Source organism: Oryzias latipes, chromosome 19 (genome assembly GCF_053564925.1).
Source record: "Oryzias latipes strain Hd-rR chromosome 19, Olatipes_Hd-rR_3.1".
Lineage (NCBI taxonomy): Eukaryota > Metazoa > Chordata > Actinopteri > Beloniformes > Adrianichthyidae > Oryzias > Oryzias latipes.
Genome location: NC_136255.1, coordinates 23,068,988 through 23,085,866, shown reverse-complemented (window position 1 = coordinate 23,085,866; position 16,879 = coordinate 23,068,988). Strand labels below are relative to the sequence as shown.

Here is a 16,879-nt window from a genome sequence, read left to right as displayed (position 1 = left end):
CTGAAGAACAAGCCCAGAAGAAACATTGTAATCAGGACATTAGAACTTTGAAGAAGCAGTTTTTCTTTTTAAGGACGAATTTTTAAAGTTGCATAAATAGTTGGACAGTTTCATGATGAGTTGGAATTTGACAGATGAGAAAAAACAGGTAAACCCTGATTGTTTTTCAAACGTCAATGAATGTGGAAAATCTGGCAGATCCAAACTCAGCAACAGAGACAGACAGAGTCTTTTTTTAAAGACAAATTGGTCTTGACAGAAGCCCAAAGCTTCCTACCCTTCTTAATTTTTTAACCATTTCTTCTGATAACAACATCTACTATCTAATCATGAGAAACCAAATGTCCGTTTCAATTCTTTTTTACATTTCTCTATAATTTGAAGCACAACAAAGAATGTGTAACACCAGAAGAGCTGATGAATTGAATCATGGTCTAACTCAGAGAATATGTGGACCTTATCTGTCATAAACAACAATCAAATCACCCATGTGGTTACAAACTGCTGCATGACAGGTTCATCATTTAAATCAGTGAGGTGTATCAGTCACTCAGGACTTTTTGTTTCAGAAATCAAATCAAATTTTCTTAATGATTATGAGCTCATGTCATTATCACGAGAAGGCAGGCAAAAAAGAAGGGTAGGCTGCTTTTCCGTAGTTCCGGCTTCTGTGGGTCTCAAATGGCTTTGAAAGAAAACATAATTCTCTTTTAAATGTAATGAAGCTACACCTGCCGGTGTGAAAGTAAAGGACGTTTTTAACCATTTCTCACACACAAAAACACAGACATTTCTCCTAGAACTGTAGATTAAAATGTCAACATTTACAACACTCTTTAATTGAAGCCGAAGGAGATATTAATGATTACAATAAAAACAAAAGGAAGTTTCCCAAACCAGAGGTTTTTCTATTGATAATATGGCTTAAGCAGTCATCTAACAGTCTAAGAACAGTTTTTTCCACTTTTTGTGTCAGTACTATTTATGATGGCTGCTTTCGCTGCAACGTGTTGTTGATAAATTCTTGATGCTTATCTTTAAACGTGTGACTGGCAGCAATCCAGAAAGTCACAATTCGAAACAAAAAACAAACATTGCCGACTAATTTAAGAAGCTGCTGGAGTTCCATTTAACGATGACTCAACTTAGAATCCAAAATTTGTTGATAGACAATCTTGATAGACAATCAGATCTCATACTGATGAAAGATGTCTTACAATTGACAATTTTTAGCAATCTTTTAAACCCTTTTCAAGTTGATTATGTAGTTATTTGTAAAACTATAGTAAAAAAAAAAAAAACTCACTTTTTAGGACATAGTTTCTGCAGAGCAGCAGTAGTTCCTGACAAATTCACCTGAGCTGAGGGTGGAACTGTAGGTGCAGAAGTAACCCTCCACTGATTCGCCATTATTCCTTTGTTTAAATGCTCTTCTGCTAGCTTCCGTTGCTCAATATCCCATGCCAACATTGGCGGTCCATCAACATTGGTGAGTAATATTGGAGCTATAAAGCTTTCTACTCTGCAGCTAAGAACTAAGACCAGCTAGGAACACTTTGAAAAAAGATAAGAGTGGGACTTCCACCAATCAAAGTGTGCGTAATTTGATCAGTTGGTGTTCACATTTTTTGATAAAACACAAAATGTCATAGTAGCCTGTGTATTGGTCCTTACTTTCCTTTTAAGTAACTGCAAATAGCTGAATAAAGTTAATGACTAAGCAAAAGAGACATTTAATCATGAGTCATTTTATATGACATGTTTTCTTATTGTCATCTTTGTAGCTTTTGCAGACTCCAAAACCTTGTAAGTCATCAAGTTCGACATTTACGACAAACAATACAAACTTTATTCTTTAAAAAACTGGGATAAACACACGTTGAAATATTTACAAAACAGGAACAGTTGAGAAAAGATTTTTAACACAACATATAAAGGTTATGGAACAATAACGTTTCAACTGGCTTCTGTTTAACAAGGAAACTGTCTATTCTGTAAGTAAAAACAAAGAAAAACTGGATTTTTCTGTGATCCACAGATCAATTTAAACGTCTTCATCAGAGTCCGAGTCCAGTTTGTAGGCCACAGGTTTTCGCGCTCGTGAGGGTTTCTCTCGTGGCGCCACGGCAACAGGAGCCGCTGCTTCTTCATCAGAGACCTGGAAGCTATCATCTTCATCCCATTTCCTCGTTTTCTGCAGAATGAAACATTTCAGGTGACGATGACGTCTTGATTTAAACAAAAAGACAGTCTGGTGAAGTCCAGTGTGTGAACTGACCTTGGTGCCAACGCTTGCTTTGTTCTTCAGGCGTGACATGAGGTTGTCTGAGCTGCTGTCGGAGTCATGACTGCTGCTCTGTTTGCGTTTCACAACAGGTTTGGTCTTTGCCGCCTTTGCAGCTTTGCCTTCGCTCTCAGAGTCGCTGGAGTCAAAAGAAGGAACCTTTTTGGCTGCAGCTTTAGGCTTTGAGAGAACATCCAAGATGGACGGCTGCTTAGCATCTGTAAAAACAACAACAAAAAAACAAATAATGTCATTTAAGATGGCACAGCTTTCATCAGGCAACTCGGAGGAAATTTCTAATGAACTCCTGCGGCTCTGCAGAAACTACCTCCTAGAAAACAAGTTTTTGTTTTTTTGTGTTGCTTAGAAATTGCATTATCATAGTTCAAAGAGCACTGAGAACGCTTCCAAAATACATCAAAAGATGAATGGAATGGGTTTTTAAGAAGGCAAAAAGCTACTTTCACTTTTGTTTTGTTTTTTTTTCTAATTGAATACTGGATTTCCTGTAGATGTAACTCATTGATTCCACAGAAAAACAATCATTTTAGCCGTCTTTGCAATGCATTCTGTTTCTGCTCTTTGGTCTGTAAATACAATCCTATTTTAAAGAAATAAGGCTCCTGAATGGGAAGTCTCTGATCTGGTGGCCTCACCTGCAGCCTTCTTCTTTGAAGCAGCTGCTTTCTTGGAAGGAGCCGCCTTCTTTGCTGCCGCCTCTTTAACTTTAGCTGGAGCCTTTGAAAGAGGCTCCGAATCCCCAGACAGAGCTGCAACATTCCAGTAAGAACAAAACCGTCAAGTCAATTTGCTTCATCGCATTACCAGCAGTTATTATAAGGTAGACACTCACAGCTCGAGCTGACTTTGGTTGGTTTAACCGTTTTCATCTTTGGCACTTTTTTTCTGGAAAACACGACATTTTCTGTTAGTTTTGGACAGAAATGGATAGACATCCTCTGCAGTCTCGAACTCACGCCGGCTCTGGTGCTTTGACAGCAGGAGCTGGAGAGGCCACGTCGCTGTCAGAGAGGACGCTGGGCTCTGGCGCGAAGCTGGCGTCGTCGTCACTGAGGATGGCCTTCCGCTTTGGAGCGCGCGTCTTTCCCAGATCATGGAACTCATCTTCACTGTCAGACAGAACGTACTTTACCGGAGCTATAATGGAAAACAGGAGCCATGATTAGAAAAGGAGCAAAATATTCCAATTTAAGGAAAGTGAAAATCTGTATAGTTAGAGGCAACAGGAAGGACCTGTTCCAGTGAACGAGGAAAAAAATGGGGCTTTTTTTCAAATCCATTGAAAATGGCAGTTTCAAGTCCTAAAGCGGTTTCACCTTTGGTGGGACGGTTCACATGCTCCCTCGGGGCAACGGGGGATTCCTCATCTGATCCTGCTTCAGATTCCTCATCCGACCACGGATTCTTCTTTGGCTTCTTAGAGACGGTCGAGAACTGAAGAGTGGTTTGCTTCCCTTTGCTGGAAAGAGCTGGAAGAAAAAACGTCTCTTCAAACTTCCTAATAAATCGCCAGTTACACATGAAAATGTTAGTCGACATGATTTTTTGTTAAAACGCATCAAGAAAACCCATTCACTCTGTTCATTAGTAGTTGAGGTGGCCTCCATCCATTCATTCAATCCCTGCAAAGATTTCAAACCTCGTTTTTAAACGTTCAAGACTTTTGATCAGGTTGGAAGTTGTTTTAACTTCTCTTTGCTCTGCATGTCTATAAGCTTTTCTCAAAGCTTCTTTTGTTTCATTTAGATCTAGGATCTATAATCAAGAAAGTTATTATTAAGATGACTAAATGCTTTGTCTTCATAATCTTGACATAAACTTGATTTGAGACTCAAAGAACTTCAAATTGCACTGATTCAGTGTGAAGGATGTTATTTTAAAGGTTAATATAGTTGGACTGGCATTCATTGTCATGATTTTAGAAATCAAAATGTAGATTTATGTTGTAAAAATAAGTGATGGTTTTGGATTTTATGAGATTATCAAGAAATACCAACTTTGTATTCTTTTTTTTGTTGACATTTTGTTCTAAAATGAGTCATTTCCGCTAAATTTTGCATCCAAAGAATCAAGATTTCATGACTTTTTCCAAAACTTTAGAGAAGATGTCGCTTCTTAGAAACTTTTCAGGTTTTCTTGACCGTATGAACCCTGTATCTAAAAATTAGCTTCTTTTTTCATTTTTGAACACTCATCTCTAGATTGCGTTACCCTTTATGAATATTAAATAGGATTTTCTTATTTTTAGCCTACCGTACCTCTTTTTGCAGTGGAAAAATAAAAATAATCTGAGTAATGATTCCTTTGTCTGACAAACAAGCAGAAAAGCTATTTAGTCCTGGCAAATACTTTTTTGTGCTTATCTAAATGTGAGCGTAGGATTATAGCGGTCAGGAAAGTTTTTGGGCACACGGTGACAATTCCAAATGTTCTCCTGAACATCTGTGCCAAGTAGAACTTTTCCAATAGATCTAAAATGTTATTTTATTAAAAATATTTGTTATTTTATTTTCAGGGAGTGAAATAGGTTTTTAAAGCAGATTTTGTCATCGACTCAAAAAAGCGCTTTCATAAAAATATTGCACAATGAATAAAAAACAAACTTTACTCAAAAAATCTGATTTTGGTTTATAATGGCGGCTCAGCTGCCGAAAACTGGCGCCAACTTTCCACCAGGGCGTTTATGGGGTTCAGCGTTTTGTCAGGGGACGCTTCGACACATGGCAAAACAGGAATCGAACCTGCAATATTCCGGTCAGGGGTCGACCGCCCTACCACGGCCACCCCTACTTCATGCAAGTTCATACTGTCATGGTGCTTTTAGTGCTTGTAAAATTAGTTTGCTGATTATAGTAATATGCATTCTCTGCAAATGGACAGCATGATTTCTTTTTCTTTTTTGGAGTTGCCATCAGCTTAAAAAACATGTTTACATTTCATTTGAACATTTGGCAGAACAGAAAGAAAGTCACGGTTTAATCGGAACTCGCTTGGTTCTTATTCTGTGCAGTCCTGAACCTGTGCAGCTCGCAGATCCCGTTCGCTCAGATTTTTCCTTTTGTCACCAAAACCCTCATCTCACCTGCAACATTTTACAAAAATGCAGGTCACCGGGGGGAACAACACCTTTTCCCAGTAATATAAATCATCCATTCATGAAGGCTGACTAGGAAAAGTGGCAGTATTTATATGAAATCATAAGGAACATGAAGTCATAGAATTCAATAATGGCTAAACTGAACTAAACAGACTATGCTAAAGTGGGCATCCCTGCCCTTTGACCCTCCTTCTGGGTAAGGAAAAACTGATTCTGCAAAAAAAAGTAAAAAAAATAAAAAGGCGTAACATCAGGGATGTCCACATGAAGGAGTGATCCTCCGTGTGCCAACAGTGGCATGCATGCCCCATGTTATTGAGTTTAATCACATTTCTGTGGTGAAAGTGCTTCCTCATAACTGTGTGACTCAGGCCACTAAGTTCCAGTTACATCACAAAACCACAATGTTTGTCTAACACAGGTTACAGGTATCAGATATTGGAGCGGGGATAAGGGGGCCGGAGGCACCAACTGGCAGCCACGCCTCTGTCAGTCTGCCCCCGGGCAGCTGTGGCTACATCAGTAGTTACCATCAAGAATAAATGAGGAGTGAATGAATAATGGGCACATTGTCAGCGCTTTGAGAATCTAGAAAAGCGCAGATACATCCCATTATTAAAATAGATATTGTTAAAGGAAAAAAACTTTTGTTTCAGTTGTATTTTCCAGATAAAAGTTATAAATTTCAAAATATTTGCTTCGAAATTATATATAGAGAGCGTCTTACTACATGAGAATGAGAATAAGAGAAAAATGATGCTGTTTTGGTTTAAGTTTCCTGCTTTTTAATCAACCTTTTCTGACCAAAACAACTGTTTTTTTTTAAATACCTCTTTTAGTCTGGGTTTTGGTTTTCTTGCCCAGTCGTGCAGCCAGACCAGTTTCCTCGATCTGCTCCAGGTTCTCACATTCTTCGCCAAACTCCATCTTCACCACAACATCTTCACTCTGCATCGACAGAAGAGGAGAAACTGAAGTTTGGACTGCATTTCCCATCATTCTAAGCTATGTTAGCATCAGCTGACCTTGACTTTCTTTCCCCTCCGGCCTTCTCCTTTCTTCAGCTCAGCTTTTTTGTGCGCTTCGGCTTTCATGGTGCTGGTGACGCGGGGGATGACGCGGCGGCCTTGAGGAGTGGGCAACGTCTCCTGCTTCACCTTCATGGGTTTTTTGCCTTTGGCGGGACGCTTGGCGGGCGCAGAGGCGTCGTCCTTCTCCTTTTGCTCCAGGCGCTTTAAAAAAGAACCCAGTTTAAAGAGAATCTGAACCCACATGTGGCGTGTTCTAGAGCAAAGGAACGCCTAAAATACCTCCAGCTCTTCAGAGAAAGCAGCGAGGTCTTCCTTCCACAGATCTGCTGGACTCTTTCCCTTCAGGGTGTTCAGTTCTGTCATCTGTAGCAGAAGTGGTTTCAGAAATCAGATGTTTTTCAGCAGATTTTTTCAGGTGTGGTGAAACAAATCAAGGCCCACCTTGGCATCCCTCTGCTTGCAGAGATCCTCCTTCTTCTCTTTGGTGAGGAACCACATAGGCATGCTGAGCAGGTAGTTGTAGTCCGCTCCGCTGCTCTGGTCCTCTCTCTCCGCTCCTTCCTCCTGCTCTTCCTCTGCCTCCATGTCGTCTTCATCCTAAGGAACAAGAAGTCTGAATGTTGGAACTGGCTTTCCTTCTGACTGGACGGATGAATAACCCATGAGCGGCGTCCTGCCTTCTTCTGCGCCTCTTTCCACGCCCTGACGGGGTCGGAGTCGTAGCCCATTTCCTGCAGCATCCGGATCAACTCCTTCTTGGGTTTGTTTTCTGAGCAGAGAAGCAGCGGTAATGATTGCAATCGTTAAACTTTTATGTGGTTTTTAAATAAAGTTTCTGTTTTTTTTTTTTGGCATAAAAAATAAGAGAATCAAAGCTTAAACAGAGAAACATGCTGCTTCTCACCGATGACCAAAGTGCCCTGAATTTTCTCCAGGATGAAGCGGGCCTGGTTGGAGAGCTTTGAACTCTCTGCCCCCAACATGCCGACCAGCCACTCCTTCCTCAGCACATAGTACTTCATTCTCAGGTCAAAGAAGTCCTTCAGGATGTCCTGCACGGACTCGTACTTTTTCAAGCTGCCTGCGTAGTCGAACAGAACCTGAAACATAGACGAACCGACAGCGATCAGAGAGGATTCTGGGACCTGTGCGCCTCCGTTTACGCGTCCATTACCATGGAGTTGCAGGTGAGGGGGCTCTGCAGCTTGAAGACTTTGTGCAGGCCGGCAGCCTCCGCCTCCATCAGCTTCTCCTCCGTCATCTTGACCACAAAGCGCACGGTGGCGTCGGTGTGATATTCCTTGTAGTCAGTGATCAGGGCGGGGACTTTGTCTGTGCCGTTCAGCATCGGTTCTAGCACGTTCTCCTTGTACGCCTGCACCACAGAACCAGAGAAGTGTTGGACGCAGGAGTCAAACCTCCTTTTACATCCAAGGACGGCTGGGCTCACCTGAGTCCAGGTTTTCACAGGCAGCTCAGAGATCTCGATGGTGGTGGAGTCGATGATGGCCACCTCTCCGCTGTTCATGTATTGGTTGCTCATAACCTGATCAATTGTGCCTCTGAAGCCTTTGTAGTTTGGAAGCTGTGAGAAGAAAGTCCAGATATCACCCGTTTGTTAACAAGACCACAGATGTCAGAGAAAAGGCGGGGCTCACCATGGGCAGAGGCTCCTCGCCGTCCAGCATTCGGTGGATGTTGCTGACGATCTCCCGGATGTCGTAGTTGGGAATCTTGCTGGCCCAGCCGGTGCCGATTCCCTCAGCACCGTTCACCAGCACAGTGGGGATGATGGGGATGTACCATTCCGGCTCCACGCGCTGGTTGTCATCATAGTTGTACTTGAGCAGGTTGTCGTCCACGGGCGGGAAAACGAGGCGGGCCAAGGGGCTGGAAGAGGCGAGCCGGGTTGAATTTAAAGGACAAATTTGGATTACTTTACGCAGAAAACTGACTGAACTCGCATGGCTCTCACTGACCTGAGCATGGTGAAGATGTATCGAGGGCTGGCAGAGTCTTTGCCTCCGTGCAGCCTGGTTCCAAACTGACCCAGAGGCTGCAGCAGGTTCAGGTTGTTGCTTCCGACAAAGTTCTGGGCTAAGCCGACGATGGTCATCATGAGGGAGACCTGAGCATTCAAGAGTCCAAAATTTTAGCAAAGTTTAGAACTTTTCCCGGCAAATCGTTCTTGGAACTCTCCACCTTTGGGCTAAACTAGGGCTGCTCAATATGAGGAAAACTCGTGATCTTTTTACATTAATGATCAATACTGCTATGGTGACAGAACTTGGGATACATGAACAAATAGCAAAACAACCAAACATAATATTTCCAATTCACTGCAACAGTTTATTTAAATAAGCGTAAACATACCTTAGTTATTTGATTTGATAAATACTTCAAGCTGCCATAAGATTGTTCTGGCACTTTTGAGGTAAACAATCGCAATTTTTACCGACTTTTGCGACATGCGTATTGCACAGTTTGATATCTAAATGATAATAAATTTGCTTATTATTTTGGAGGCCTAGTCAAAACCTTTTTTTTATTTAATAGATAGTGTTTTTTTGAGGTAACGTTTTCCATTTAAAAGTTCATTTTTCTACAGATTTATCTTCAAAAACACTTCAAATCTAATCTAAGACTGTATGTACAAATAAAATGAAACAGTGCTGTTTTTTTGACCATCTTGATCCCCGTCCTGCCAACTTTAAATGTCTTTCAGCAAAGCTGGCCATTTGGAAATTTACCAACCACTAACAGCAATCCCTATTTTCAAATCGTTTCTCCATAAAATGTGCACTTTTCCATTTTCCTGCAGCGAAGAGCGTGAGCTAATTATTTTTATGATTTACGACCGGGTCAGGACCATATAGCTCAGCAAACCCATAAAAAATTTTTTGTTTGACAAGAAGTCACATCCAGTTGATGACAGCAAAATTAAGATCTATTTGATATAATGTCAGGCTTTTTAATTAAGGCCCTACTTTAGTTTAAATTAAATCTAAGACACTAAGACTCTTTACGGCCACCGTGGGGTCACAAAGTACAGATACGCATATAAACTGGAGCAACTGATGCAAAACTCAATCAGCTCGACTGAAAAAAACGCCGTTTGGGTTGTGAACTCAAAGAACCGAGCCACCTCACCTCTCCATGGTGGTACGCTGACATCTCAGCGACAGAACCAGCCAGCTGAGCCACCTTCACCTCCCGCTTGTCGTTCCTCTTGAAGCAACAGAACAGCACCTTCCTCTGACCCGGTTTGAAACCTGATTTCACACAGAGTCATGTTACAAGTCCACCCTATTAAAAAACAACAATAAAAGTCCCACTCAGATAATAATCTTTTAAAAGCCTTCAGCGCAGTTGTGGGAGGAGCAGGGAGCGTGTGACCCGCCCAGGTAATTTCTATGTCACTCATACAGTCTTTTTCAAACTGTATTTTTGTCATCTTCTCCTGATTTACAACAATTTGAATAAAAAACCTTCAGAAATGTAATTTTGAGCCTAATTTTCTTAATACATGCCCTCCATCATCAGAAAAATACCACAAGAGCATGTTGAAAACACCATTTTCATCAGAGTGGGTCTTTACGGTTGAAGTTTGCCTTTTCCAGGACTTTTTCTCACCGTCCACCAAGCAGGGAATGGATCTTTCATTGTCAGAGTTGGAGAAAAGAACCAGCTCCTTGTTGATGAAGTCGTTGTAGGACAGAGACTTGGTTGACTGGCCGTAGAGGTAATCCTGTAGAGAGAAGTCATTAGAAGTGATCTGAAACAGAACTGGTAGAAGTGGAGCTCACCGATCCTCCGTTTACCTCGGGGAGGTTGTGCTCCCGGCGCTGACGCCTGTTAACCATAAAGTTTGTGAGCCACTCTTTCCGCTCCTCCACTTTCTTTTTGCTAAAGGCCTGCAGGCACACAAGTTGGAGTTGATAAAACAGCTACTTAGCTTCTGCCCATCAAAGAAAAGAACTTCTGAGAGAAATGCAGCATCTTACGAGGGAGATAGCTTCATCGTCTTCAGGCCCCGAGTACTTGAATGGGATCCGGTGTCTCTCCATGTCAGAGAAGTACTCCTTGGCCTCCTGGGATGTGCTGGTTCCCAAACCTGGATTTACAAAGCAACAGAAAAAAAAAACGACAAGCTACAGCAAATGGAACCAACCTTCATACCCATTAGACAACATGAACATTATGAGGGCTTACTTGTCAGTTTTACTACCACACAGGGGTTTTTAACAAACCTTTGTAGTATTTTATTTTCCAGGATTTGTGGTTAGATTGTGTCTCTTTCCAAGCATTGAATTCTGGGATGCTGTAGAAGGACAGCTGGTTTTTCTTGTTTGATGCCTGGAAAAAAAAAAAAGACACATTTTGTAGATTTTGTAACAGTCACCAAATAGGTAGTTTTTATCAGCTGTTTGATTTATGATTTTTCACCACTAGATGGCAGTGTTGCAAAACATTATTCTTTCAAGCTTCCCCCTGTATGAGAACTCTTTTTGAAAATATATTTTTGGGGGTTTATTTTGTTGAACGTTTTTTTGCGTTGGATTACCTAAAACTTGCATACCTTGATGATGGGAGTGATGAACTCCTCCAGGAAGTTATGGCGCAGCAGCGACGGCCAGTTATGGTGGATGAAGTTGATGAGCAAACCTTTGATGTGGGAGCCATCTTGATCCTTTCAGACACAAAAACAGCACAGGTCAATGATTTGATAAGAGAATAAAAGATCAAAAGTGTAAATACGATGTCATTTAAGGAGAGGAAACAGTAAAAAAGGCCTCAGCTTCACACGCAGATGATTTTATTTTTAAATAGCAGTGAATTAATGAGAGTGCAGATGTGGGATTTCCGGAGGTGCAGAATAGAAGCTGTTAATTACTAGTCTTCATGCTTAACAATTATACTGAGAGTTAATGGGGACACATTTCACAACCTATTGTTCAATTTGACCAAACTAAGAGGGGCTCACATAAAGCGTCTCGCAATTTGAGCTGTACTGGTTTAGCTTCTGTTTCCATCACATCTGTGCAGTTATAGGTTAAATAATAAGAGTGACGTCTGCATCATTTTAGGGTATTAAAACCAGGGCTGGAAAATGTATTCAGGAAAGTCAAACACTGGCTCAATTTTTTTGAAAGCTTATGTGGAACTCCTCGTTTCTAGTTTTATATCCTGTAATAAGGTGTCTTAAGTAAAAGTGACTTGCTGCATGGGCAGATCATTTTACTACTTTCTAGGGATTTTCTTCTTCTTTTCCTATTTTCAGGCTACGTCTTTTTGCAGTGTGAGAAAGCATAGCCAAAGTCTGAGAAAAAGAATAAAGACCTGATCTGTCATGATCATGATTTTGCCATAACGCAGACTTTTGAGGGATTCTGGGTCGCTGTAGTTCTTCTTGTACTGGAGGCCGAGGATCTTAATGACATTGTTGATTTCGGCATTTTCCATTATCTGCAAAAGAAACTGGAGTTTAGAAACCCGCCACTTGGATTGGGAATCGCACGGCCGACACTCGTCCTGGACCTGTTTGTGCGAGGCCTCCCGAACGTTCAGCATCTTTCCTCGAAGAGGGAAAACTCCATAGCGGTCCCTACCGACCACTCCCAGCCCGGACACAGCCAGCGTCTTAGCCGAGTCTCCCTCCGTTAGGATCAGCGTGCAGCCGATAGAGTTCTTCCCACCTGCAAACAGTAAAATGTGAGGTTACTGCCACATTTACAAGAATTTTCTATCGCAATCAAGTATTTTGTTTTCTTTCTGACACTGGACTTATTCGACCATGTACATAGTTCAATTCTAATCCGATCTTTGACATGATCGAAGATATTTTGCACATGTAACTGCTGCCACTGTAACATGCCTGCATCATTAGCGTCGTCCAGCTTTGGTACACCCTTGATTTTTGTGTGTTTGACAGCCGAGCACTTCTTGTTGAGCTGAGTCTGGGCCTTGAACTTCACCCAGTTCATTATGCTTTCAACAATCCCACAAGATGTAGCCTGTTGGGAGCAGAAGATGTCAGAAGATTTCCTAAACGATAAAATGATATAGCTGGAGGTTTGAGTCAGCACCTGTTTAAAGAACTTGTCGCTGAGAGAACAAGTGGAGCCAAAGCTCTTCTGCTGAAGGGTCATGTTCTCTTTGGTCTGAGAGTCAAAGGTGGGGTTCTCCACCAGGCAGTTAACAAACAGCCACATGTGGTTCTTCACCTGCAATCAGCAAAGAAGGACACAGTTTTAATCCTCAATAAAATCTCACTCTTTTATTCATTTAAAATCGTTCCCAGTCATTTTAAAATCTTATTTATGCCGTTTTTAGTCGGTTTCTAGGACAGATTACTTCCCCAGAGTGACAGGAGTTAATTAGAAATTCACCTCTGGAATTGTGGACCTTTGCAGCTTAAATTACCTGGAAAGGCTTGACCGCCACACCGGCTTTGTTTTTCTTCTTCACCACTTCGATCAGCCGTCCAACTATCTGGTCAGCCACGTAGTCGATGTGTCTGCCACCCTGAGATGCAAAAAGCAACGGCGTGGATAAATCTTAATACCAGGAACACGTTTGTTTGGAAAGCTGCCAAACCTTCACTTAGGTGCCAAGTGGACCCTGTCAGCTAGTTCTGCTTGGAAATGCTTTATAGATCAACTCAAATGTAATTTTTCTAAAAGGCTGGCAATGCATGAACAGTGATTGGTTTGATATTCGGACATTAAAAACCTTTAATCCATTATTTGACAGCGAGGTTGTGACTCCTATTGTTCATCCAGCTCTACAACAAAGGCAGCACAAACAGAGAAACACAGGAGGTTACCTTAGTCGTGGCGATGCTGTTGACAAAGCTGACTTGCTGGAAACCCTTCTCGCTCATGGTGAGGCAAACCTCCCAGCGCTCATTGACCGCCTCGTGGATCACAGTGAGGGGGCCTCCCAGCTCATCCACCTTATCCTTCACATACATGTCAACGTAGCTCCGAAAGCCTGTGATCTAAAGCAAGAAGAGACCCATTTCATCAGTTCCAAAAAGTCTCGTCCTCCAAAAGCAAAAACATCTTTAAATCATTTTTGTCTGACTTCTAACAAATTAGACCTAAATATTATTTCTGTTCTGGATCTCATAAATACTCCTAATGGTTTGACAACCCTTTAACAGCTGCCCACTCCTATCATATTTTGATCAATTTTTAAAGCGTTCCCACCGGTCTTCTAATTAGGATGATGGCGGGGGTTTTTTTTGGTCAAAATAAACATTTTAAAAAGTCTTTTTTTAGGATACACTTTCTGCTTAGTAGTAGGAATTCATTAGAAATTTGCCTCTAAGTTGTGGGGAGGGTTGTTATCATGGAGCAACCCCGCCCCACTTCCCCTCCTTGCTGAAGAGCAGCTTGTGGCCAGCTCAGAGTTTTTTTTCTTGGTTCATGATTAATTAAAAATACAATTTTAAGCTTAATTTTCTTAATATATGCCTTTTATCATCAGAAAAATGCCACAAGAACATGTTAATAACACTTGAACCCTTTTTTTATACAGTGTTGGCCTTTAATGTCTGCTCTATGCTTTCTGTTGCAACATGAGGAGAACTTACAGGCAGCCTTTTGCCATTGAAGAACACTTTGACTCCTTTACTGGATCCAGCAACATCGTAGGCCCTCCTGGTCATCAGAGCCACCGTATCTTTGTCCAGGGTGCTCATCTTGAATTTGCTCAAATCTGGCTTGAAGGTGATGCAAGTGAACTCCTCTCCATCAAAGGCTTTGATGTTCGTATCTCCTGCTCTCCCCATGTTGTCGTACCAAGTCTATGGACAACACAGAATAAGAGACTTTATAAAATGTTACCAAACATCAGCAAGTAGACTAATCTTCCTTCTTACCTGTTTGAATGTTTTCCTGGACTCCTTACAGGCGGTCTCTACGGTAAACTTTGTACTGAAGATGTTGCACAGCTTGGCACCGTAACCATTTCGTCCACCTGAACAATACATTTTTAATTAAGGACTCAAATGCTTGACTTTCCAAAAGTTGTGTTCAACCATAAATAATAAATGCTTTACCTGTGACTTTCTTCTGCTCATCGTCATAGTTACTGGAAGTTAGGAGCTGTCCAAAGATGAGAGCAGGAACGTAGACCTTCTCCACCTTGTGCTCCACCACGGGAATCCCCTTCCCGTTATTCCATACGCTGATGGTGTTGTTTTCCCTAAGCAAAAACCACAAATGTTACAGTGCAGCTAACATCACAAAAGCACATGCTTTGCATCCAAACCAGAGGGGCAGAATTCAAATTTGGCTTACACATCAATGTTGACTTTGATGCATGACATGCTTTTGTCCCGCTGCTTGTTGTCAGCTGCATTCACTTTAGTAAAATGAAAGAAAAAGTATTTTAATAAGATCAATAAAAACTTTATCAAAACTGCAGATCAACCAAATATGTTAGAAAGATTTCCTCACCAAGAATCTCATCAAATATCTTGTAAAGTCCAGGCACAAACGTCACATCCCGGCAGTTCAGTCCAACATCCACATCGTACACCCACATTTGCTGATGGGGAAATAGACAGCGAGCAAATTATACATATGAAAACACAACTTTTCCCACCAACTAAAAATCAAATTTGGTGTTAAAAATTATTGAAAGGATTTCGATATTTCTATTTTATTTCTGTAAATTAAAGATGCATCATTTTAACTTACTGCACATAACTAATTTAGTCCACATATTTATGTCATTGAAGCATTTGGTGGCTTTTATTGTTTATAATTTGTACTTTTTATCTTTTAATCCATAGGATCTCCTTTCAAATAGCAGCATTTCCTTCCATTTTTATGTTCATTTTTTGTTTGCCGTTACTTTTAGTCTATTTCATATTATTGTTTTAACTTAATTGTATATAGAGTTCTTTATGTATGATGATAAAAAAAGGTGCTCCACAGATAAAGTGATAGATTGATATTAGATTAAAATATAAAAAGACTATTTACTCACCTGGGTGACGGGCTCAACAGAACCAATGTAAGAGTCGGGTCTGAGCAAAATGTGCTCCAACTGGGTCTTTTTCTGATAGATCCTCTCCACTGAAAGACGTTTGGAGTCTTTCTTTGTCTTCTCCAGAGGTTTGTTTTCATAAAGGGCCTAAAAAGAAATAAAAAAATCATTTGTTATAGGCACACGGTAATGCTTGACTTTTGTAGTTAAATCACCTAAACTGATTATTTTTAGTGGAATAATAAACAGGTAAGAACCCCAAACAGCTTTACTACACTTCAACTCTAAATATTTGCTTATCTGGACTTTTTAACTTTATGATGTTTAGCAAAATGATGAGACCTTAAAGCCCCCCGAATAATTTGCAGAAACAACAACTATGTATATTTTCCGTTGATAATACTTCAATAACAAAGTTACTTTCATAAACAGCGCTTTTTATTCAGCCGAACAAAAAAAGTCGTTTTTTTTATTTACACAAAAAGCTGCCCTTCGTAGTTTCTAAGTCAGTGGAATGTGAAAAACAATGCAAATATGCCTAACTTAAATAAGAACCAAGTCGCTAAATTGGATGAACAAAGCAAAAATTCTAAACATTATAATATATGTTATCAAATTGCAATGATTGTTGCAGGATTCATATAGGTTTTCGTGGAGCTAACACGCTGGCTTGCTAGCTTTAGCCTTTACCGTTGCTAGAAACAGACTAAAAAAAACGGGAAAAGATACAAAGAACCCCAGAATATCTCGATTTACCTTTAGTGGTTCCGCCATTTTTCTTTTGCTGCTTTAATTTTTAAACACTAGAGTGATAATTTGATAGTTAAGTATCAAAAAACACTGAAAAACCTCTCAGCTTAACAGCAAAGTCGACGAGGTGATCTACCGTTAGAAATTTTGAAATTTGTCGCAAAGCTTCCCGGTAGTTTTGTTGGCCAATCCGGTGGCAGGTGACGTAATCCTTTCCTCCAATGAAAAGGGAATAACTCCAGAGAAATACAAAACGACAGCCAATAGTTGATGGCAAAAAACGAAGCCCCGCCTTCATTCTGCACGCTGGCCAATCAGCTACTCTATAATGAAAAATAGAAATTAGAGGGACTGTTGTTTCGAATAAACTTTAAAAAGCGGAAATAAGTTGAAAAAGAGAAACAAGTGACTTTGTGAAGTTACTTTTCACCAGAAAGAAATAGTTTGTGCATGTCTGTCTTTTTCTATATTTTTTTTCTGTTATTAAATTTTTTAAGAGTTAAGTTGCACTTGAAGACAAAGAAAAGAAAAATATTGAGATTTGCACTGCAGACCACAGTTACATAATTGATCTTTTAAATATTCTGTTGTTAGCTGAGATATAAGAAAATCAAGATGAACTATCTCGATCTTTCTTTATTTCCCTTAATCTCTCTCTCACATACTGCACATACAAACCCAATATTTATTTATACA

The 16,879-nt window shown here is 40.5% G+C and overlaps 1 protein-coding gene across 1 annotated transcript; it reads right to left on the bottom strand.

Moving 5' to 3' along the window:
• Window positions 1-1,826: 1,826 nt before the first annotated feature.
• Window positions 1,827-16,404, bottom strand: top2a (DNA topoisomerase II alpha). Its single transcript, XM_023949579.2, has 35 exons — window positions 16,190-16,404; window positions 15,434-15,580; window positions 14,899-14,989; window positions 14,740-14,803; window positions 14,499-14,644; window positions 14,319-14,416; window positions 14,031-14,243; window positions 13,260-13,433; window positions 12,857-12,958; window positions 12,520-12,657; window positions 12,309-12,447; window positions 11,972-12,129; window positions 11,774-11,899; window positions 11,013-11,123; window positions 10,684-10,789; window positions 10,438-10,547; window positions 10,255-10,347; window positions 10,067-10,181; window positions 9,584-9,705; window positions 8,413-8,561; window positions 8,092-8,323; window positions 7,884-8,018; window positions 7,608-7,808; window positions 7,338-7,533; window positions 7,111-7,202; window positions 6,875-7,030; window positions 6,713-6,796; window positions 6,428-6,634; window positions 6,233-6,350; window positions 3,622-3,774; window positions 3,262-3,442; window positions 3,138-3,190; window positions 2,941-3,054; window positions 2,279-2,502; window positions 1,827-2,194 (listed from the first exon to the last, which is right to left on the bottom strand). The coding sequence occupies exons 1-35, from the start codon at window positions 16,205-16,207 to the stop codon at window positions 2,045-2,047; spliced, it is 4,716 nt and encodes a 1,571-aa protein (XP_023805347.1). The 5' UTR covers window positions 16,208-16,404; the 3' UTR covers window positions 1,827-2,044.
• Window positions 16,405-16,879: the final 475 nt, after the last annotated feature.